The sequence below is a fragment of the Bufo gargarizans genome, chromosome 4 (genome assembly GCF_014858855.1).
Source record: "Bufo gargarizans isolate SCDJY-AF-19 chromosome 4, ASM1485885v1, whole genome shotgun sequence".
Taxonomy (NCBI): domain Eukaryota; kingdom Metazoa; phylum Chordata; class Amphibia; order Anura; family Bufonidae; genus Bufo; species Bufo gargarizans.
Window position 1 is genome coordinate 510,844,237 of NC_058083.1, and position 25,351 is coordinate 510,869,587.

Here is a 25,351-nt window from a genome sequence, read left to right on the forward strand (position 1 = left end):
GTTATGAGATCCTCAGTGAAGACTGATTCTGGGTTTGTACATGAGATCCCTCGTTTCTTGTTATTTCACCACTTTAGAATGTATATCCGTTTTCCTTTGGTCCCGTCAGCATCACAGGCGTCCATCCTTATGATGCTAAAAGTTTACCTGTACACAAAAAAAAAAACTTTTGGTATATTATAGCCCATTGTCTCAGTTGTCTTAACTTGACTGCAGCAGAGCAGTGAGGCTACATTCACATGACCGGAAGTGTTTTGCAGACTGCAAAACACAGATGCCGGGCTGTGTGCGTTCCACACATGGCCGGCATATTGAAAATGCCTATTCTTGTTCGCGATTGAAGACATTTGGGCAGAGAATGAAGACAACCCACAGAGTTTGTTGTAGCTTTTATTATTAGGGATGTACTCAGAAAATACGTGTGTAGAGCTACAGAGCACTGCCCCTCCCCCCCCCACACGGGATGGGTCCTAAAATATCTTCTGAGGTGTACATTAGTTAATAAAAATAAAGAGCTTAATAAAGGGGTCCAGGGGTCCGTCTCGGTCTAGTAGCTGCGGCCAAACAGGGTGTAATACTTGGCGGGCTTCTTGTCACAAACGCACTTGGCTCCGGGCTGCAGCTCCTTAAGTGGTTTGAAGGGTATACACAGACTCTTGGCTCCCATTGATGGTGCTCCAGGCTCCAGATCCTGGTCCCTATAAACATAGAAATGGACTTCTGAGTGAGTGACAACCTAGAGCATCCTGAGCATACATACACTTAATATACATATACTTAATTTAAAAAGGCCTTTCCGTCTGCTCTCAAATGTATTCAAAACAGCCCACCCCGCTCTCTAGTGCCACCTATAGGGAGCTAACCTTTAAGTCAATGGTCAACCCTCAAAAAGCATTGCCTTTAAAGTGCATCTGTCAGCAGATTTGTACCTATGACACTGGCTGACCTGTTACATGTGCGCTTGGCATCTGCGTGGGGGTCCCATGTTCATATGTGCCCACAGCGCTGGATTTCCCCCCCTTCCATCTTTTGGCGTTCAGGCTATATTTATTAGACATGGAAGCTGACCGAACCAGTGTATGGATACTATATTAATTCCATCTCAAGAAGTGCACTCACTTGGCTGTTGTCTTCTTAATCCAGTCTTCACAGTCCATCTCCCCGCAGAACGGGATCTGTACAATCTGGAGAGAAAGAGAATAATGATGAAAGCTGCTCCTTCAAAAAGCAAACAACCATGGAAAAAGGTGAACTCTGTGGCACTCACTGCATATACGTATACCTGCGCAGAATCATGTTCCCCCTCGTACTGTATTCTGCAGGGAGTTTCAGCTCAGGTTGTCTAGCTTACTACTTGGGTGACCACCATGTACCTACACATACCGAGGAAGATCTATATGCAATACTGCCTCCCAATGCTACACAAGCTTGGTTCAGTATCATACCTCTAGGCAGCAGAAGATGAAGGAATGGAAGATCCATGCATGTAGGTATTATACTAGCATAGTTGATACGATTGAAAAAAAGACATAAGTCCATCAAGTTTAACCAAGGAATAGGAGGGAATGCGAATTTTAGAAAAAGGGGAGTAAGACCCAGATTTCTAAAACTGTCTAATGTTCCTGCTGTGACCACGTCCTGAGGTGACTCCCACACATTCACAGTGAAGATGCCTTGACTCCTCTGGAGACTGAACTTTTTCTTCTCCAGTCGGAGGCAGTGCCCCCTTCTCTTTTGAGGGGATTTTACATGGGACAGATTTTCGCCATATTTTTTTGGGCGGCCCATTAATATATTTGTATCGGTTAATCATGACCCTGCCTTAGACGTCTCTTCTCAAGACTAAATAAATGTAATTCTCTTAAAGTCCCTTCGTGCCCCTTATCAGTTTAGTTGCTCTTCTTTGTACTTTTTCCAGCTCTAGTGCATCCTTTCTATGGACTGGTGCCCAGAACTGAACTGAATATTCCAGATGAGGCCGCACCAATGCTTTGTAAAGTGGTCATATTACATCCCTGCCCCGCGAGTCCATGCCTCGTTTAACGCATGACAATATCCTGGTGGCCTTAGAAGCAGCTGATTGACATTGTATGCTGTTATTTACTCTACCATCTACAAGGACACCCAAATCCTTCTCTACAAGTGACTCCCCCAGTGTTACATCACCTAGGACATATGATGCATGGAGATTATTACTGAACAGATGCAGAACTTTACATTTATCCACATTGAACCTCATTTGCCCAATCAGAGTGTCTAATTCCACTTGTAATTTTTGAACATCTTCCATAGACTGTACAGTACTACGTAGCCTAGTGTCATCTGCAAAAATATAAACAGTGCCATTAATATTATCCTCGATATCATTTATAAATAAATTAAATAAAGGGCACAGAACTGAACCTTGGGGTACACCACTTCTCACACGGGACCATTCTGAATAGGAATCATTGACCACAACTCTGGACACGGTCCTTCAGTCAGTTTTCAATCCAATTACACACTATACTTTCCAAGCCTATAGACCTTACTTTACCTATTAAACGTCTATGACGGACAGTATCAAAAGCCTTTGCAAAATCCAAAAACACTACATCCACAGCCGCCCCTCTGTCCAGGCCTCTACTTACCTCACTACATCCACAGCCACCCCTCTGTCCAGGTTTCTATTCACATCACTACATCCACAGCCGCCCCTCTGTCCAGGCTTCTACTTGCCTCACTACATCCACAGCCGCCCCTCTGTCCAGGCTTCTATTCACCTCACTACATCCGCCCCTCTGTCCAGGCTTCTATTCACCTCACTACATCCACAGCCGCCCCTCTGTCCGGGGTTCTACTCACCTCCTCATAAAAACATATCAGCCCTTTTTGAATATGGGCACCACATTTGTTTTGCGCCAATCACTTGGCACTATACCAATCCCTAGAGAACCTCTAAACATTTTGAACAGGGGCACAGCAATTACTGAACTGAGCTCTTTGAGGACTCTTGGGTGTAATCCACCTGGACCCGGAGCCTTGTTCACATTTACCTTATTACATAGCTCGTACCAAATCTACAGCTAGCCAGTTGAGTATATTACCGGACGTACTAACAGCGCTGGCACCACCGATACCAGCTCCATACTGCCTATGGCAATAGTCTGATACCCACGAGGATAGCTCAATGACCTCAGCTATCACCTCCCAGGAGATGTATACGAGGACCATATACAGACGCAGTGCTGATTATATGCCATAAAGATTAAGCGCTGTCACATAGCGCAGTAAACGCCATGGCTTCCTGTTGACGTTCCTGGGGCAATTTTATCTCCTCTTAGATCAACCTTGACAGCGTTTGGTCTTTTTTACATTATCAGTAATGATCTCGCAGGAACATTTTATTGTAGGTTTATCTCGGGGCAAATCTCAATGTTTCAGCCATTTTAGGAAGGGCGTATAATATGAGTAGGCTTAATCTAAAGCCATCAAAGTAAACAACCCAGTGCCCCTTGGCTGCATGCCATCATAATGTATCAGTACTAGAGACGGGTTTCTATGTGCCGCACACAAGCACATATCCAAGGAAGAGCAGGAAACATGTACAATCCCTTTAAGTGGGTTGTATACAGGCCACGAGTGGCTCAGCACAGAAGCTTTACTTGGTCATGGTGCCCTCAGGGTCCGATCCTCCTTTGCATAATTTAAGCCTATGCTGTTCTTCAGCAGCTGTGGTTTGTTACAGTGTATTAGTGTGGGCAATCCTCATGTCCAGGACTCCAGATCTTTCTACGCTGACACTGCAACAATTTTCAGCTGTAGGAGCAGGACTAGATTAGGACGGGGCATCAGTTTTCTGAATGTTATCCAGTGCACTTAAAGAGAGAGGGGTGTGCAGTAATCTTACAGTCATGGGACGTTTTTAAGATGGCCTAGTAATGTGTGATCGCTAAGGATCTGACCTCCAGTACCACACACAACCATAGACGACAGTGGCGCTATGCCTTATTCTGCATTGATCTGGTGATTATGGGGGTGTTAAAGGGGTTGTCCAGGCTACAGATACTGATGACGTCTCCTCAGAGCTGTCTGCTCTCAGTTCAGCGTACAGTATCGTTTCTGGCAAACGATGGTGGGGTGCCAGGTGTCCGACCCCACCGATCTGATACTACTGACCTATCCTGGGGACAGTAGTTGTAAAGGACCGGCACTCACTCTTGAAATCTTGGAAATATTCCTTTATTGCCATATATCTGTATTTGTGACGTGTTTCGGCACAAACTGTGCCTTTATCAAACAGTAGTGTCACAGATACAGATATGTGGCAATAAAGAAATATTTGCAAGATTTCAAGAGTGAGTGCCGGTCCTTTACTACTACTATTATATGGGACGCCAATCCTAGGACACGTGCACCGCCACGCCATATCCGCAGTGCCAACTGATCTACGGCACATACTATCCTGGGACAGGTCATCAATATCTGTAGCCTGGACAGCCCCTTTAAGTCCTATAAATCCCCTTTAAATGAGTTTCCATCTAGCACAATGTATCCCCTAGCCACAGGTTAGGGGCTGGGTGTCTGATCGCTTGGAAACCACAGCAATCATGAAAACCGAGAGGTCCCCTATGAGAGTAGATAGGTTGTGCGCGTGTGTGACCACCATGCCTTTTATTTCTATACGAATGCTGCAAATGGCGCCTAGCTCTGTACTCCAATATAAGTGAATAGAACTCCTGCGCATCACCTTTCCAGTGTCATAGGAGACCTCATTTTTTGTGATCGCTAGAATTATCAACAGCGATCAGATACTTATTTGCCTATCCTGTGATGTTAGTGGAAAACCCCTTCAAGCTTTAGTGACTAATACTAAACAATCCCTTTAAAATGTTTTATTTTCTCATCTATAGCCTGATATTTCTGTATTATTTTTAATTACTTCTCTAAAGATAGAAAGACTGACGGAACAGACAGACAGGGCGCGTTTTTACCAGTGAAATGTCACCTTGCTATTGCATTATTCTAATTCCCTATGAATGGAGAGTATCCAAAAAAGATAACGATTTACAGTAAGCGAAGTGTCACTTGAAAGTGGTGTAATAACCCATACCTGGGATGAACTCGCTGACACTGGATTTGATAACCTACTGGATTATGGGATATTAAAGTGGTTAAAAATCTTAGACACAGCCTGCAATCGTTTAAAAGAAAAATAAATAAATCGTATACTCTCCCCTCCCCACCTTCTGCCACGCAGGTCCTCAGTTGGAAACTCTCAGAAAACCCTTTTAAGATTTGAATTTTTAAAATTTTGCATTTAATTAGAAAAATGCTAAAGGGGTATTCCCATCTTAGACAATGGGGGCATATCGCTAGGATATGCCCCTATTGTCTGATAGGTGCGGGTCCCACCTCTGGGACCCGCACCTACAAGGAGAACGGAGTGGAGAAAGATGAGGAGGGCGCACTCCATTTAATTCTATGGAGCCGCCGAAAATAGCCGAGCACTGGCTCGGCTAGTTCTGTCGGCCCCATAGAAATGAATGGGAGCGGTGGCCGCGCATGCGCGGTGCGCTCCCATTCACTTCAATGGGAGAGGCGGGGAGCTGCGCCTGGTGGTGGACGGACCCCGGGTCCTCCAGCCACAACTCTCCCCGGCTCCGTTCTCCTTGTAGGTGCGGGTCCCAGAGGTGGGACCCGCACCTATCAGACAATGGGGGCATATCCTAGCGATATGCGCCCATTGTCTAAGATGGGATAACCCCGTTAATGTAGCAACAACAGTCACATATAAATCTGCACTCAGCAGCAGGTTTCTTACTGCAGTGCGTTGGGGGAGACGCAGCACTAAGCAGCGTACACCTGAACGACTGAAAGTCAACCAGCAGTATTTTTACAGCAGATTTAGATGTGACTGGAGAAAACCATCCACAAATCAGTAAAAATAAAAATAAAATGTTTATTATATATATAGTAAACCACTCACTTTCCCTGTCTCGAGCTGCTTCTGAAAGTCCTCCATTTTCTCAGCAACACCCATGTGACTTGTCAAATCGTTGAGGGCCCTGATGAAGGGGATAAAAAAAATAAAAACCACTATGAGAATAGCGTGATCACAACAGAGTATAGCGCCATTATAACACACAGAATAGCTCAGGGTGACAGGTTACCGGTTGTAGAGGTTCTTATGAATTTCCTCCAGAAGATCCTTCAGTTTAGTTTCGGCCTGGCCCTCGGGAATGGTTAGTTTCTCTCCAGTGTCACGTCGGACGGCTACAAACTGCTGACTCTTCATGTCTCTGGGTCCCACTTCTAGCCTGATGGGGACCCCCTGTACAGAAGAGCAAAACGCAATTATAAGAGTGGGTGTAACACAAGACTACAGTACAGTCATTACTAAAGACAATACGGTTCCAGTCCATATCAGTCCAGGTTTCTCCTTCACGACACCACAGCAAACAAAGGTGAAGGTAGCTGAAATTTCCTTCTGCTAAGTGCCTGGAAATTACCCAGGCAGAGACGAGAGTGTGTAATGAAGGTGCTACCCGTGTCTGGATTAACCTGGGGGAGCTGCTTATGCTTGTCAGCGGATCAAACAATCCTCTCTACTGGTGGTCTATCTGGGCTGTCTGGAACCGGTTCCCTGTGTGTGCGCCCTCACATAACCACTGCTCCCAACACCTTTCTGAAGGGCCTCTGTGCTTCTGGTGTCCCCTTGGTGGTTGAGATAAACCATGGCAGTGGAATTTTCAGTCCAAGTTCTGACCAGATGAACTTGGAGCTCGATTGATCTGCAGGGTGCTCTCCTCCACATTCCACAGACCCTGAACTGTGAGAGTCCTGAACACTGCTCCACAACAGGAGAGAATGGAATCAGTGGAGATCACCTGCCAATGTAGAGAAAGATAGGAGATAGTCCAGGGGAACAGAGACCAGAAAAGATCTTGGAAAACCTGAGAGGGGGGAAGAGGATCAGTTGATCCAGAACAGATGTAGACTTGTTCCATCAGGCAAGCATCACCAACTGCAGGAAGACAGGGTGAAATTGGATATACGGGATGGCTTTGAAGGTGGACACCATCCTGACCAGAACTCTCATACACAAAATTAATAGGATCTGGGACCACCTGAAAAGGTGGGAGACCCAGGCTGGAAATAAAAAAATTAAAAAATAAACTCAGTAATCCCATCCACTGACTGGGAACTAGAAGACTTTTTGTAATTCACAATCCACCTGAATAAGGAAAGAAGCTCAAAAGGTGATGCTGAAAAGGTTGTCCTACATGGAGGAGTGGTCTAGGAAGGAACCTTCTGGCAGGAAGGGAGAAGTCGATCTTGGATCCCGTCAACACAACCTCTTGAACCCAAAGCATTGTCCACTCTTGCAATCCAAGACCCTGAAAAGAGAGCAGCTGTCTCCCCACCCGAGGGAGCAACACGAGTTGGGAAGACCATCAAGCAGAAGATGATTTAGTGGGGTGGAGCTTAAAAGGTTTAGGATGGACATGCCAGGAAGGCTTAGGCTCGAAAGAGGAGCAGGAGGACTTCTTGTCCGGATGGAACGAGGAGTCCTGAAAGAAGCGAAACCTTTGGAAATGTGCGGTAGAAGAGAAATGGCTGTGGGGACAGTTCTGAGGCATGAGGGAACAAGATTGTTTGGCAGTTGCTATTAGAAGGCATTTACCAAAAAGCTTTGTCACCTGAGAAAGGAAAAACAATGACTACGTTATCAGATGACGCATTAGCCACCCAGGCGCAAAGCCATACAAAGCGACACATGGCAACAGAGTTAGCTGCAGCCCTGTTGGATTGGTGAGGAGACTCAAGGGTACATCACAGAGATACCTGAAAAACTGAAGTAACTGCGAAGCAAGGAGAGCGAGTTCTTTCAGAGATGCGTCACTGTACAAGTCCTGAAGAAGTTGTGTGGCCCACCGACTTAGGCCTTAGCCAGCAAGGAGGCAGCAAAGACCGGGTGCATAGTTGAGCCACCTGATACAAAGGCATATTTGCACAGGGAATATATCTACTTGTCCAAAGGGTCAGAGAGTGAAGCAGCATTGGCAAAAGGGAGAGTAGTAGCCTCAACTAGATGAGCTACCTGAGAATCTAATGGATGAGGAACAGATTATTTAAAAATGCAGTTTCAGGGAAAGGGCAAGAGAACATCCAAATTCTTAGAAGATGGGAGGAGTCCGTTAGGAGACAAGAGTGAGAGAAGCTGAAGAAGCTGGCTTCTGCAGAGGACAAAAAAGTGTAGGAATGGAGGCTTAGGGAAGGACCCAGAAGAGAAAGGTGTGGAATGCATCTCCCACAGCAAAGCCTGTGCTAGGAAAGGATTAGGCCACAAAGACGACTCTTCCTCAAGACCAATGAAGGACGGCAAGGCCCCAAGAAAAAAAGCCTGGTGAAGCAGAAAAGGGGCAGAACCAAGCACGGCTTAGTGTCGGAAGCCAGGGGTTTGAGCAGATGAAGAGGAACCCTCAGCAGTCTGACGTCAAATAGCATTGGGAGTAAGAAGGAACTCCTGAAAGAAAGAAAAAAAAAAAAATGAAAAGAATAAATAAATTAAAAAAAATAAAGTCGACCTGAACCAGGATGGAAGGGGAGATGTAGCTATGGCCAGAGAAGAAATCAGCCCTTTTACGCTGGTCTAGTCCTAGAAGAAGCCATGGCCTTAAAGTAGAGCAGGAGTCTACGGAAAAGGGAAGGAGAGAATGGCCCACAAGGTGCTCCAGAGTAAAAAAACAATAAGGCAAAGGAGACCAAACCTGTAGAGTAGAGGGAGAAAATTCACCATCCGGTGTCTCCAGGCGCAGCAGGCTCACTCCTATGGGGAACTAGGTGTCAGCCTCCTAGTGGGCAGCTGGTGTCAGCCTCCTAGTGGGCAGCTGGTGTCAGCCTCCTAGTGGGCAGCTGGTGTCAGCCTCCTAGTGGGCAGCTGGTGTCAGCCTCCTAGTGGGCAGCTGGTGTCAGCCTCCTAGTGGGCAGCTGGTGTCAGCCTCCTAGTGGGCAGCTGGTGTCAGCCTCCTAGTGGGCAGCTGGTGTCAGCCTCCTAGTGGGCAGCTGGTGTCAGCCTCCTAGTGGGCAGCTGGTGTCAGCCTCCTAGTGGGCAGCTGGTGTCAGCCTCCTAGTGGGCAGCTGGTGTCAGCCTCCTAGTGGGCAGCTGGTGTCAGCCTCCTAGTGGGCAGCTGGTGTCAGCCTCCTAGTGGGCAGCTGGTGTCAGCCTCCTAGTGGGCAGCTGGTGTCAGCCTCCTAGTGGGCAGCTGGTGTCAGCCTCCTAGTGGGCAGCTGGTGTCAGCCTCCTAGTGGGCAGCTGGTGTCAGCCTCCTAGTGGGCAGCTGGTGTCAGCCTCCTAGTGGGCAGCTGGTGTCAGCCTCCTAGTGGGCAGCTGGTGTCAGCCTCCTAGTGGGCAGCTGGTGTCAGCCTCCTAGTGGGCAGCTGGTGTCAGCCTCCTAGTGGGCAGCTGGTGTCAGCCTCCTAGTGGGCAGCTGGTGTCAGCCTCCTAGTGGGCAGCTGGTGTCAGCCTCCTAGTGGGCAGCTGGTGTCAGCCTCCTAGTGGGCAGCTGGTGTCAGCCTCCTAGTGGGCAGCTGGTGTCAGCCTCCTAGTGGGCAGCTGGTGTCAGCCTCCTAGTGGGCAGCTGGTGTCCTAGTGGAGGCAAGTACCCATTGTGTCATGTCCAACAACGCATCCAACGAGATAATGATTTTACGGTAAGTTAGGGCCGTTAAACCACCATGTGTACATAAAGCTCCTGGTCCTTACAGGTATAAGAAGTAAATTAGTGAGAAGCAGACAGGTATAGACAGGGAGGTTAACATTACTGGGGCTCAATGTTTAACCAGCGAGCGTTTACCATGTAATCGGTCACACATAAAGTGCGTGCAGTTGCTGTTTTCAATGAACTGACGGTGCATAATTGACCAATTTTACAACTGATTACCACCGGATGAGGAAACAGCCATAAAGTCTAAGAACAACCCTCTGTCTAATCAACCCGCAAAAACACTCAGAAAATATTTTTCGAATTTTCAGCACATCAGACGACCAGTGAAAGTGGCACGGATGCCGCAGGTCAACGTCGGGTAACGAACCTTCAGCTCCCAGTGGTTGAATTTCCATCCAGGGGAGTAGTTATCACGCAGATCGGTTCGTGCACGGACGCTCACATTGAGAAGGCGTTGCAGATACTGATTGCACTTCTGGAGGAGAGCTTCTCGGTCTTCTTCTGAGAGCGAGTTTGTGATGCCACATGGAATTATGATGACCTACAAAAAAATAAATAAATATATAAATAAATATATACTTTAGAAAACGATTATTTGTTTGCAACATACAAATGTAAGCAAATCTTATGCCTCATGCAGACGGTCGTATTTGCGATGCGGACCCATTCATTTTAATGGGGCCATTAAAGATGCAGACAGCACACAATTCTGTGGCCCCGCAAAAAGATAGGAAAGTACTATTCTTGTCCATTTTGCGTACAAGGATAGGAAATTTGTACTGGCAGCTGCGTACCGCCAATATAGGCATACTGGGCAGCTGCTATGGGGTCCCTATGTCTCCAGTCAGTTTATAGTTATGTTATCTGATCGCTACTAGACTACTACTAGCATTAAGGGGGCCCGCCCCCTTGTCTTCCATCCCGGCCCCTGCTTCCCCTATGCTCAGGGCCCCCCTCCCCCATTGCACAGCACGCACCAATGTCTGACCAGTAACCTCCAGGCAGCATAGCGCTCTCTCTACCGTCTGCTGGGCACTGCACTGGCCAATCTGCATTTAGCAGTGCAAAGCTCCTGCTGCTGAATGGCCAGTGTATCACTTGCAGCAGGAGCAGCGCAGCAGGCAGAACTGTGCGGGCACAGCAGTTGTATACCGCGCTCACGCGCTGCCCGCCTGCCTTATCAGCCACCCACCGAACAGTCATTGAATACAGCCCCAGCATCGCAGGCGACGCTAGGGAGGCTTATTGCCGTCACGGCTTTCTATTGACTGCACAACACCCCAACCTCCCCCCATCGCTGGATCCGCATGACGGGGGATGCAGCGGAAGCCGTGGGGGCATCAGGAGCGACACGGTGCCAGGGAGCGGGGTAAGTATTACCTGTATGTGGTGCCCAGGCGTTTTGGGGGTCATAATAGGGGGGTGGCAGGGGAGGAGCCAGGGTAGGTGGTGGAATGGGCCAGGGGTGGGTAGTGGGCTGACTGCAAATCACATAGTCTTATGCATGAGGCCTTAGAACAGGTATATACACTACTCACAAAAGGTTAGGGAGATTTGGCTTGTGGGGGAAGTTTCAGGATTAACCTAAAATGCCTCTAATTTTTTTTTTTTTTTTAAATCAGATAATTTTTATTAAAACACATTTTTTCCCCAATGTACATAGAGAAGAAAAAAGAAAAAACAGCCCATCAGAGGATACAAGAATGGGTACATACATTCCCATTGGACATTTAGAAAGTGATCAGGACATCTCCATATATCACTTCCAACTTTCGATACGCAAACTACATAATACAGAGAAATACCCCTTCAACTGTAGTACATATTAATATTACATAAACCACCCCAATCCCACCCATCCACCGATGAGACGGGCACCGCACCACTAATATAGGTATAATGTGTCAGAGCACCGAGAAAGATATTGCCAACTCTCTACCTATAAGCTCCACACCCATCCTTTCCAAGATAAACTATTCACTAAGCCAGGGCTCGACAAATCCCAGGTGCCAGGTCGCCATGGCGATCATGAATTTTGTCCTGGCGCCTGGGTATTTGCCCTCACATGGCGCTCCTGGTGTTCCGTTAGGTTTCCCTACCTCGTGAGATTTCCCTACCCTCGTCACTTCCGGCCGCACCAAACGTGACGTGGTGTGTCGGGCTGCGCAGGTGCACCACGACGGGGTAGGGAAATTTCACAGCAGAGTGAAACCGGCCGACACTGCGCATGCGCCCGGAGCCTCACCAGCAGTTAGGGTAGGGAAAAATTACCGCTGGTGAGGCTCCCGGCGCATGCGCAGTGTCAGCCGGTGTCCAGCTAACTCTGCTGTGAAATTTCCCTACCCCGTCGTTGTGCGCCTGCGCGGCACACCTCCTCACGTCATGTCCGGTTCGTCCGGAAGTGACGAGGGTAGGGAAATCTAACGCAACACCGGCACCCCGCTGCCTCTACGTGGACTTCTCGGACAGTCTGGCAGGGAAGGGTGTGACCCGCGGATGAGAGCAGGGTGGACAGGGTGGCATTGGGGGAGCAGAGGGGGTAGGTAGGACGCAGTGGGTCCGCATCATGTGCCCCAGGGCGACTGACCGTGCGGATGTGTGTGCGGTTCTGTACACTGCCACTGTGTGCGCGTGCAGTTCTGTACACTGCCACTGTGTGTGTGTGTGTGTGTGTGTGTGTGTGTGTGTGTGTGTGTGTGTGCGTGCGGTTCTGTACACTGCCACTGTGTGTGTGTGTGGTTCTGTACACTGCCACTGTATGTGTGTGCGCGGTTCTGTACACTGCCACTGTATGTGTGTGCGCGGTTCTGTACACTGCCACTGTATGTGTGTGTGTGTGTGTGGTTCTGTACACTGCCACTGTATATGTTGTTAATGCCCATGTTGTTTGGTTCTAGACTTCTTTATATGTTAATTTAAGAGGTGTTATTTTTGTCGCTGAAAATAAGGCTTTATGAAAAAGGTAAAAAAAAAAACAAAACAAAAAAAAAAACACGGCTCCTAATTTTTAGCTGGCTCTTAGATTCCAAGGAAATTTGCCAAACCCTGCACTAACCATCCCAGTTCCGGTCTCGTGTATGCCCGTACCAAAATCACACATATCTGAGGCCTCTCCTCCCAACACAGGCAAAAGATTCATAAGCCAAGGTATATTGCCATGGTCCTCTACGCTAGCCATTTGTCCCAAATTTTTGAAAACTTGTCTTTTAGTATATACACTTTTTTCCAGGTGAAGAATCTTGGCCATTCTGTTAACCACCTCAGCTCCCCCTAGCTTAAACCCCCTTAATGACCAGACCACTTTTTAAAATTCTGCACTACACTATTTTCACCGTTTATTGCTCGGTCATACAACTTACCACCCAAATTAATTTTACCTCCTTTTCTCCTCACTAATAGAGCTTTCATTTGGTGGTATTTCATTGCTGCTGACATTTTTACTTTTTTTTGTTATTAAATCGGAATTTAAAGAAATTTTTGCAAAAAAATATGACATTTTTCACCAAAAACGACATCTATATATAATTTTTTTCTCTAAATTTATAGTTCTACATGTCTTTGATAAAAAAAATGCAATAAGTGTATATTTATTGGTTTGCGCAAAAGTTATAGCGTTTACAAACTATGGTACAAAAATGTGAATTTCCACATTTTGAAGCAGCTCTGACTTTCTGAGCACCTGTCATGTTTCCTGAGGTTGTACAATGCCCAGACAGTAGAAACACCCCACAAATGACCCCATTTCGGAAGGTAGACACCCTAAGGTATTCGCTGATGGGCATAGTGAGTTCATAGAACTTTTTATTTTTTTGTCACAAGTTAGCGGAAAATGATGACTTTTTTTGTTTTTTTTCTTACAAAGTCTCATATTCCACTAACTTGTGACAAAAATAAAAACTTCCATGAACTCACTATGCCCATCACGAAATACCTTGGGGTGTCTTCTTTCCAAAATGGGGTCACTTGTGGGGTAGTTCTACTGCCCTGGCATTTTAGGGGCCCTAATGTGTGAGAAGTAGTTTGAAATCAAAATGTGTAAAAAAAAATGCCCTGTGAAATCCTATAGGTGCTCTTTGGAATGTGGGCCCCTTTGCCCACCTAGGCTGCAAAAAAGTGTCACACATGTGGTATCGCCGTACTCCGGAGAAGTTGGGCAATGTGTTTTGGGGTGTCATTTTACATATACCCATGCTGGGTGAGAGAAATATCTCGGCAAAAGACAACTTTTCCCATTTTTTTTTTATACAAAGTTGGCATTTCACCAAGATATTTATCTCACCCAGCATGGGTATATGTAAAATGACACCCCAAAACACATTGCCCAACTTCTCTTGAGTGCGGCGATACCACATGTGTGCCACTTTTTTGCAGCCTACATGCGCAAAGGGGCCCAAATTCCTTTTAGGAGGGCATTTTTTTACATTTAGACATTTGGATTCCAGACTTCTTCTCACGCTTTAGGGCCCCTCTAAAATGCCAGGGCAGTATAACTACCCCACATGTGACCCCATTTTGGAAAGAAGACACCCCAAGGTATTCAATGAGGGGCATGGCGAGTTCATAAAAGATTTTTTTTTTGGGCACAAGTTAGCAGAAATTGATTATATATATTTTTTTCTCTCTCACAAAGTCTCCCTTTCCGCTAACTTGGGACAAAAAGTTAAATCTTTCATGGACTCAATATGCCCCTTAGCGAATACCTTGGGTGTCTTCTTTCCGAAATGGGGTCACATGTGGGGTATTTATACTGCCCTGGCATTTTAGGGGCCCTAAAGTGTGAGAAGAAGTTTGGAATATAAATGTCTAAAAAATTTACGCATTTGGATTCCGTGAGGGGTATGGTGAGTTCATGTGAGATTTACATTTTTTGTCACAAGTTAGTGGAATATGAGACTTGTGCCAAAAAAATTTCTAAATGGAGCCTGACAGGGGGTGATCATGGAGTGTATATGGGGTGATCACCCCCCCTGTCATTGATCACCCCCCTGTAAGGCTCCATTCAGACGTCCGTATGTGTTTTGCGGATCCGATCCATGGATGCGTGGATCCGTAAAACACATACGGGACATCTGAATGGAGCCTGACAGGGGGGTGATCAATGACAGGGGGGGGGGGTGATCAGGGAGTCTATATGGAGTGATCAGGGGTTAATAAGTGACAGGGGGGGGGGGTGTAGTGTAGTGCTACTTTACTGAGCTACCTGTGTCCTCTGGTGGTCGATCCAAGCAAAAGGGACCACCAGAGGACCAGGTAGCAGGTATATTAGACGCTGTTATTGTTAAAGATGTGTGAATTTTATTCTATATTTTGTATATCTAGGATTGTAATGAGCTAACTTTTTCTACTTCCAAGTGCCCACCCACCCCCTCTTTGTTTCAAGACTGGTGGAGAGGGGGGGGGGGGGGCAAAGGGCTGTGCTGTGAGAGGTGTCTGTTTTCTCATCCTTGTACAGGCGTCCCAACAAGGGAGCTATATAGAGAGTGAAGGAGTGCATAGGCCAATTATTTGGCTCGATGATATGTATATATTATTCACTGCCTATAGAGAAGCACCTCTTTGAAGTGTCACATATGAAGTAGGCAGTATTCTTGTTAGAATAAACTCCATTACAAAATAGCAATGGTAACCAGATGTTTACATTAGTTCACATTCCAAAGTAGGGCCCAGTGCGCAGAAGCCAGGGTGCTATCTCCTCTCTCTTATCTCTTCTTCCTTTTTGACCAATGAAACGATGTTTATTAAGCCTCAGTGATGACTGCCCTCTTCTGAAGATGTATATACGCTTACCACATGTAATAAAAGTTAGATATTGCATTGACCAGTGTCTAGTCTCTCAGCCACGCGTGGATATTAACCCCTGGGGGGGGGGGGGTACATTGATTTGGAGCACCAGAGTATCTTAAATGCCCTAATTTAGATCCACTCGCTTCCCTTCCGATCCTGTGAACGCGCGTTCACAGGAAGTCTCGCGAGATGACGCATATATGCGTCACTCTGCCTGGGACAGCCGCTTCCGGACCGCGATCCTGCGTTAGGCGGTTAAAAAAAAAATTCAGCCCTAGATGGGGGCTGGGGTCTAAGCCAGTATTTAGCAATTCATTTCCTGGCCTGGAAGAGCAGACGCTGCCCCACCAGGCGTGAATTTCGGTTTTTATTATGTCCAATACTCCCAACACACACACCCTCGGACCAGGCGGGACCGCAATTTGATACGAGTCTTTAATACCAGTTAGCACGTCTTTCCAAGAGTCCTAAGCGCCGTACCCTCCCAGAGAATGTGTATCAGGGATGCAGGACTCTCCCCAAATCCAGGGCAGGAGGCATCTTTCCTAACCCCCATCTTGAACAGAGTCCGATATACCCGCCGAACAAGAAATAATTGGGACATACGCTGGTCCTCGCACAGCGATAACTGAGGCGTCAGCGCCAGCACTGCTTTCCATTGTTCCTCTGAGATAGAACCAACCTCCACCTCCCATTTTTGTTGGAATCAAGTTTCACAGATTTCACTAATAATTTCCTATATCTGGATGATATTACTCCACTCGAGGAGTCACGGGTGAGAATCTGTTGTAACAGTGGAACTGTTGTGCATGTAAGCGACACAGATTTCGCCTGAGCCTGGAAAGAGTGTCGTAACTTCAAAAATTTATAAAAGGCCGTACGGGGGAGGGCAAACTCATTCCTGAATTGCTCAAATGATTTAAACCCACCATCTCTTTGCAGCTGATACAAAAAGCTCACATCCTTCCGATCCCGAGGAGAGAAACCTTCAGGGTCGAAATATTTCAGATTACTGAGGATTTCTCCATAGAGGAGTGACCTGAGTGAAGCCCCGTATCGACAGCAAGTCACGACACCTATACCGAACCTTATGTAACAAATTAAGTGTAGGAATAGGATGTCCCACCAACTTGTCGAGAGAGACCGCTATGTTCCAATAGGACTACAGGGGAGGCATTTTCTATGATGTGTGCTATCAACCGCGCAGATGCGTTATCCGCAGAAGTCCTCCCCCAACCTCTCAGCTGCTGCATCTGTGAGGAAATAAAATATAGCCATGGATTAGGAATAGAGAGACCCCTTTCCAAACGGATGCTGGCCCGTTTTTTGCGCCATTTCAGGCTTCTAAACAGCCTTTGTATTCTAAAAAAGATCAGTTGTGGAATCCACACAGGGGAGTTATGTAGAACATACATAAGCTTTGGCGCAAGAGCCGTTTTAAGCAGATCACTCCTACCTATTTCAGACATTGGTAGTTTACACCACGAATTGATTTTGTTCAGGAGCGGATCTATATTATTTTTCACGTAATGCCCAATGTTTGATGAAACCACAATTCCAAAATACTTGGAAGTTGCAAGCAACCTGCAGCTGGATGGACGAGAAGTAGAGGCCAGCAGGGACCGGGCCTAACGGAAACAGGACGGACTTGTCCCAATTTATACGAAGACCAGACCTGTCTCCGAAATCCTGTATAAGGGACATCATGGGACCCAACGACCCTTCCACATCTCCCACATATATGAGTATTTTGACAGCATACAGGGACACGCCGCGTTCCTCTCTGGCTCCCATGGGGTATCCCACAATTCTATCCAAAGATCGGAGTAAGAACACAAGTGGCTCAGTTGCAATGGCAAATAGAAGGGGGTACAGGAGGCATCCCTGACCTGTACCTCTTCCCAGCTCAAAGACTTCTGGTGTACCAACATTAGCTCAGATCCTAGCTTTGGGGCCGCAATATAAAATAGTTGGACCCAAGATATAAAGGTGTTCCCAACTCTAATGACTCACAGCGCCTCCCATAGATATTTCCATTCGACACCATCAAGGGCTTTGGCAGCATCTAGGGATAATATTTAGGGGCTCATTTTTTGTGGGATGAGGTGACGGTTTTATTGGTATCATTTTGTGGGACATACGCCTTTTTGATCACTTGGTGTTGCACTTTTTGTGATGCAAGGTGACAAAAATGGCCTTTTTTTATGGTGTTTATCGGACGGGGTGGATCATGTGATATATTTATGAAGCCGGCCGTCACGGACACAGCAATATTTTAATTTATTCTATTATTAACATATTTTTTTTTTATTAATCACATGTGAAACTTAATTTTTTTTTTTTTATAAAACACTTTTATTTTACAGTTTGCATCCCCTATAAGATCATACAAGACCTCTGGGGGACATTTAACTTCACGTTTTATTTTTTTTCACCTGTAACTGAGGCTGACATAGTAGCCCAGTTACAGGGGAAATACACTCCCCAGAGAGGCTGTACAGCAGTATACAGCGCTGTACAGACTCGGTGCAGGGCTGATCGAGGTCTGTGGATCTACAAGGCAGGGACACCTGGGAACTGCCCCTGCCTTCTCTCTGAGGTGCCCTGCTGTCACTGACGATTAGCGTGCAGCTGCCATCTCTGAATGGAGGTTTCAGAACGTCCATTCAGAGATAGAGACCCACTACCCGGACGTTTATAGTCAACGGGCAGACGGGAAGTGGTTAATCGAGGTAGATATAATCAGGCATAAAACCAGCTTTATCACTATGTATAAATGGTCGAGATAACTGCTTGTAACCCATTCGCTAGGACCTTTGCCAGTAACATATAGTCTAGCAAAATTGTCCTATCTCTTGCGAACCAGTAATAGGCATTGGTACAATTCTATACAAATACAGTATTGCAAAGATATCACTGTGGTCTAAGACAAGAGAAAAAAAGGAAAAGTGCATTCAAGAGAAAAGGAAAAAACGAAATAAATATATTGCACTTATCAGGCCTGAGAACTTGTAGGATACATATTCATCCCGAGTTCGCTGAAGCTTTAAGAGAGCGTTCGTTGGTTTCCACCCACCGCGCCGCATCTATGGGTGTTTCGAATATGCAGACTTCTCCATACGCCACTACCCGCAGCTTGCCCGGATACAACATAGAATGGGGAATCTGTAAATCTCGAAGACGACGTTTCACATCCTGGAACTTTACTCTTCTATGCTGAACCTCAGCGGAAAAATAGATACTTTATTTCTATTGATTAGGAGATCAGGGTGATCTCTGGCTTCCTTGAGAATATTTTCTCTGTCCCTGAAGTGCAATAACTTCATCATTATTGGACGAGGGGGGGCCCCGGTGGCGGAGCACGGAATGGCACCCTATGTGCTCTTTCAATGGCAAACACACCTGATAGTGAGTCCTTGCCAAATGTAAGCGTCAGCCAATCTTCAAAAAAACACCACTGGGTCAGGTCCCTCAGCCTTTTCAGGGACCCCAATGACCCCGAGATTATTTCTGCACGACCTATTCTCTAGGTCGTCAGTTTTGGACATCAATAAAGACACATTATGAATAATTCTGCTGAGGTCTCTCTTCGCTGGGGATAGCTGATCCTCAATAGTGCTCACTGTCTTCCACCTTTTTGATCCTCTCATTCACCTGCCTGAGGTCTTGCCTGATGAGGGAGACATTTTCCTGTAAGCTGCCCATATTGATTATGTAGTGAGCTGCTGCAATGTTTCACAGCATTAAAGATATCCTTGATAGTGTGCTAATCTCCAGGAGCAACAGTTCTCCAACTCCATGGGTGTAGCTAGTGCCTCAGATGGTGGGGCGCCCCCCTGCTACTTGCGGCGCCGCCATTTTAGAGGCCATATTGGCCTTTACAGCACTTCCAGTAGGGGCTGGGAGGGGCTCCCCTAAGGGCTGTATAAGATTGTGGACCGGTGTGGTCGGAGGGGGCACAGATGAAGAACGTGCATATCTACCCAGGCAGTCTGCAACCTCCGCAGCCCACATCTCCATCTTGCTTTGGAGTTGCTGGAGGCCCGACCTCTCTTTGCTCCTTCTTGCCTGTGCGTGTCATTTCGGCACTGGAGGGAGCCGTACAGTATGGGGAAGCCGCCCCGGGGTCCGTACAGATGAATAGTGACGCTGCAGACTTAGGATGCTGTAGGATAATAGGGAAGCAGTACAGGAGCCTCTCAGAGCTGCGCCGGCTCACATGCCCAACCAGGCCATGCCCCCCGCACTGTAACCTTTACAGGTGAACTTAATGTGACCGTCTCTAAACTTTTGAATGCACATGTCCAACTCTTCAGTGGTTCAGTACTTTTTGCACAACTTGCTGTTCTCTAACAAGGAGCTTAAAGGGAACCTGTCACCGGGATTTTGTGTATAGAGCTGAGGACATGGGTTGCTAGATGGCCGCTAGCACATCCGCAATACCCAGTCCCCATAGCTCTGTGTGCTTTTATCGTGTCAAAAAACCGATTTGATACATATGCAAATTAACCTAAGATGAGTCCTGTACGTGAGACGAGTCAGGGACAGGACTCATCTCAGGTTAATTTGCATATGTATCAAATCGTTTTTTTTGGACACAATAAAAGCACACAGAGCTATGGGGACTGGGTATTGCGGATGTGCTAGCGGCCATCTAGCAGCCTATGTCCTCAGCTCTATACACAAAATCCCGGTGACAGGTTCCCTTTAACAGTAAAATTCACAACAGGTGTTTGATCCATGAATCGCACAAAAAATGTCCTGGTACAATTAGAATAGGTAATTAAACAGTCCTAATATAAAGACACACAAATATGGGTCTGCGCTAACAGCTCTCAGTCTTGGGGAATATTCACATGTAGTCCCTTTGCACAGGCAGTTTTTTCCATTTCTTCGTTACTGGCTTCCTTGGTCCCAGTGTCGGCCGACAGCAGAAACCTTTACTCCTTCAAAAGGAAAATGGACATAGTACAAACCCGCAAACAGATCGGTTCACCACCGCGCTTTATTGTACTTACACGGGTAAAACTTGTCACATCGCACATAAAATTGGTACTTTTGCACGACCCGGGTTTCGCTTCCCAGCTTCGTCTGGGGCGTCCTTACTTCACTTTCTTTTGGGCGGTATTTTTTTATATTTTTAAAACACCCACTGATCGCCATACTCCTTTCTGTTTCCCCACCCTCAAATGACATGAGGGTTTTGGGCGTCCATACATTACAATACAAAACACTACGTATTGCAATAAAATATACTTTTTTTTTTTTAGTTAAGTAATTTTTTATTAGCAGTTTTTAATATTACAAACATAAGGCCCCAACCCCCACATACCCTCCCCCCACAAACCATCAATGTGATGCCCTCCATCTTCCATAGCTACAACATCCGGTTACATCAGTGCAATCGCATGCAAATTACACAGGCACAAGCCCCATCCCTACAACAATCCCACAAAGTATTGAAAGACAGTTTGTGATCTTATAATCGAAGTTGGAATATACATCTGTCATCGGCCATAACCTCCCCACATTACATATCGTAAAAGCATTCCATGTCTTCAGTGAGAAATCGCCAATCACCGAGCCAAATACGTACAATGATCGATAAAGCCCTCACACTAATCCCAGACGGTATCTCTGAAGTTCCCTGGACGCCAACCCAGGGGCATCAATCCAATGAAAAAAAATATACATTTTTCCTTAATAAAAATACTGTATCATAAACTTGAATATTCTCCAATTAAACATTTATACGGGTCCATTATATACCATTCTTTTGAATTACCAGCTTCTAGAGAGGCATACCACGTTATTCCTAGTAAAGGAGCATTCCTTCAGAATGTACCGTATTGCTCCTAATAAGACATCAATGCTATTCGTTCAAATAAACTACCTGCTTCTATAGGGTAATACCGCGTTATTCCTAATAGAAGAGTTCTTGTTCAGGGTATACCGTATGGTTCCTACTAAGGCATCACTACTTACCCATGTAAGTACAATAAAGCGCGGTGGTGAACAGATCTGTATGCGGGTCTGTACTATGTCCATTTTCATTTTAAAGGAGTAAAGGTTTCTGTTGACGGTCGGCACTGGGACCAAGGAAGCCAGTAACGAAGGGACATGGGAATATTCCCCAAGACTGAGCTGTTAGCGCGGACCCATATTTGTGTGTCTTTATATTGATTTATACAGGAGAACGGACCTACTCCTGACTTTGGGACTGCAGCTGGGAGAGAGGTTGGAAACCTGCACACTATTAGGGTCCATTCACACGTCCGTTGTTTCTTTCCTGATCTGTTCCGTTTTTTGCGGAACAGATCTGGACCTGTTGCGTACCCATTCATTTTCAATGGGTCCTGAAAAAAATGGACCCTAATTCATAAGATCTAAACAGTCCTCCTCATCATGCTGTTCACATTTTGACATCATGAGACCAAGATGACATCTAATAATTGATGAACAGTACCTAGCCATTGCAAGGCTTTAAACAGGATGTTCTCAGGCGGAAGTGGCCACTGAGTGTCATCAGCAAGGTGCAACAGAGATACAGAGATTGGAAGAGTCACAGAAAGGCAGAGAAGTAGAGCTGACATGTTACCAACATTTTTTTTAAACTCGATTTATTGAAGTTTAACAAGAAAGGCATGTTACATCAGCACAAGTAGAGAAGTAGCAATTCCAGGATAAATCCCACGCAGGGGACATAGTGCAAGTACAGCAGTACAGGACAGTATTGCATTAGATCCGGTGCAGTTAGAAGATGTACTAAGTCATATATCGTGTAGAGACCGCAAAGTGGATGAGACAATTGCCTCAATACACATAGACATAATACTACACATCAGCAGCTGAATACATACAAGCATTATGCACAGTCAAAGGAGATGCGCACCATTCACCCCACACTTTGTCAAACTTTTGTGGACACTTCCTGTGAGTATAGACAACCTTTTCCATGCTTACAGCCTGATTGACCAGCGCTTTCCATTGACCCAGTGTAGGTATTCTATCATCCATCCATCTCAGGGCAATGGCTTTCCTGGCAAGGAATAGGGTTTCACTCAGAAGAATCCTGTGATGGTGACCCCAAACCTCCTCATCTAGGATACCGAGTAGGCAGCTTTTTGGGCACAGCGGTACTGCATTTGGGACTATTGTGGAAAGTACCCCTACCACAGCTTCCCAGAAGCACCTTAAGTATGAGCAATCCCACATGAGATGCCAAAAGTCTGCCCCGTCCTGATGACACCTGTGACACCTACTATGTGACAGTCTACCCATTTTATGCAATCGGACAGGGGATAATTAGAAATTTTGCGACCTCCTGTCCCAAACTGTGCCGTTAGCGCATGTCTTAATTGTAGATATCTAAAAAGGAAAGAGCGAGGCAATTCAAACTTTTCTTGTAACTGAGAGGAGGAGCACAGACTGCCGCCAGTATATAAATCACTCAGTTTGTTGACACCCTGTGCCTTCCACCATCTAGCTCCCTCCAAATCTTTCAAATGAGCAAACATGAGGTTATCCCACAAAGGGATGTCATCCGGGATGTCTTTGAACGACCTCATCTTCGCAGCCGTCCACACCTGATGGGCCATTCTATGGATGGGGAGCGAGCGCATGGATATAAAACGCGGTCCTTCCAAAACCGGCCACAGAGAGGATAAGCCCAGGTGCTCTTTGAGATAGTATTCTGCATTGGGCAAGACCGACGACTGAACCCAGGTAGTTAGGAATTTCAGCTGCCCGGCTAGGTAATAAAGGAAGAAATCAGGTAAAGCAGCGCCACCTTCTAGCTTGGGCCTCTGAAGAACCTGAAGGGACAACTTCCGTCTGGACTCCCCCCACACAAATTTAGTCACTAACGAGTGGATGCGGGCAAAAAAGCCCTGCGGTACCGGGGTGCACGCATGCGCCAGCAGATACAACCCTTTGGGCAAAAGTGTCATCTTAACCAGATTCAATCTTCCCATAATGGAGAGTGGTAAGGTCCGCCATGTCCTAAATTTATCCATGAACAGTGTCTCCAGAGGAGCAATATTCAGGGAGTACGCCAACTGGGGATCCCTGGTGATAATAACCCCTAAATATTTGAAGGAATCCACAACTGGCAGATTGCAATACTGAGGAGGCCACGTGTGCGACCACAGGGGCATGAGTGCCGATTTCGTCCAATTTATGTGCAAACCCGAGAACCGTCCAAACTCGCCAATTATATCAATCGCTCTAGGGAGTGTCGTCTCGGGTTCAGCCATAAAAAGGAGGAGATCATCCGCGTAAAGTCCAACCCTGTCCGTTCTATCGCCCATAGAAATCCCTTTGAATACCTGATCTTGCAGAGTTCTCAAAGCAAGATGCTCAATGGCTATGGCGAACAAAAGTGGCGACAGGGGGCAGCCCTGCCTGGTTCCCCTGTGAAGGCTAAAGGATTCAGACATCGACCCATTTACAAGTATATTAGCTCTGGGGAGGTGATACAGAATTTCTACCCATTCAATAAATCTAGGGCCAAAACCAAAGCAGCGTAACACTTCTAAAAGGAACACCCACTCCACAGAGTCAAAGGCCTTAGCAGTGTCTAGAGATGCCATGACCCAGCGCTTATCCCTCGCTACTCCCACCTGCGCTATAACCTGCGCCCTTCTGATATTATCAGACGTTGAACGCCCCGGTATGAACCCAGACTGGTCACTGTGTATAACTTTAGCTATCACCTTATTCAGTCTGGAGGCGATCAGTCTCGTGAGAATTTTATAATCTAAATTTAGGAGCGATATCGGCCTGTATGACCCACACTCCAAGGGATCCTTGTCTGGCTTCAAAATCACCACTATGGTGGCATCATACATCGAATCCGGGAGTCTACGCCTCTGCTGTGCCGCCTGATAAAGTTTAAGGAGCTCAGGTCCTAGTACCTCAGTATACTTTCTATAAACCTCCACTGGGATCCCATCGGGGCCAGGTGCCTTACCAGTAGGGAGCTCCGACATGGCTATCTGAATTTCCTCCAGCGATATGTCAGCCTCCAATGAAGTCCTATCCTCCTCACTAAGTTGCGGATGCGCGACCTGGTCTAGATAGGCCCTCAACTCTCGAGCGGAGTACTGAGCCGCTGATCTATAGAGATCCTGGTAGAAGCCCTTGAATCTATTTAGAATGTCCCCCACTGATTCCACCACCTCCCCAGCTGCGTCCTTTATCCTAATAATCGGGGGAGACATGCTGTTATTGCGTACAACATGAGCTAGCAGTTTGCCTGCTTGACTGCCCAATTCAAAGTTCTGTTGCTTCAAGAAGAACAGCTTGCGCTCACTCTTTTCCCTGAGGTGCGTCATATACATCCTGCCTTTCAACATCCAGTCCTGCCTGTTCGCATCAGTGGGATCGGACCTGAAGGAGTTCTCAGCTGCCTTACAACTAGAATGCAGCTCTAATTCCTTGCGCGCAGAATCCTTTTTAATATAAGAAATGGATGACTTAAGGCACCCCCTCAGGTAGGCCTTCAACATCTCCCAAAGCAGCAGTCCATCCGCCATCTCGCCCTGCATTGCAAGGAACACCTGGAGTTGATCAGGGACTCTATCGCTGGAAGACAGCAAAGACAACCAAAAGGGGTGTACACGCATCTGGACACTCTGCTTGATGCCATTATATAGAGTAAATTGAGCTAGAACCGGAGCATGATCCGAGGGTCCCTGTGCGCCATATTCGATACTACTAAGATCCGTATATACTGCAGCATTACCAAAAATATAGTCTATTCTGGACAGTGCGCCCCTGGCGGGGGTAAAGCAAGAGTACTCCCTCTGAAGGGGATTGCGCAACCTCCACATGTCTAGCCACCCAAGTTCGGACGC

The 25,351-nt window shown here is 46.5% G+C and overlaps 1 protein-coding gene across 1 annotated transcript in view; it reads right to left on the reverse strand.

Moving 5' to 3' along the window:
* Positions 1 to 374: 374 nt before the first annotated feature.
* EPRS1 (glutamyl-prolyl-tRNA synthetase 1) overlaps positions 375 to 25,351 on the reverse strand; it is a 112,782-nt gene continuing 87,805 nt past the window's right edge. The window contains 5 exon segments of the mRNA XM_044292339.1: positions 375 to 698; positions 1,120 to 1,184; positions 5,969 to 6,047; positions 6,153 to 6,313; positions 10,078 to 10,251. Coding sequence (XP_044148274.1) covers positions 548 to 698; positions 1,120 to 1,184; positions 5,969 to 6,047; positions 6,153 to 6,313; positions 10,078 to 10,251 — 630 coding nt within the window. The 3' untranslated portion in view covers positions 375 to 547.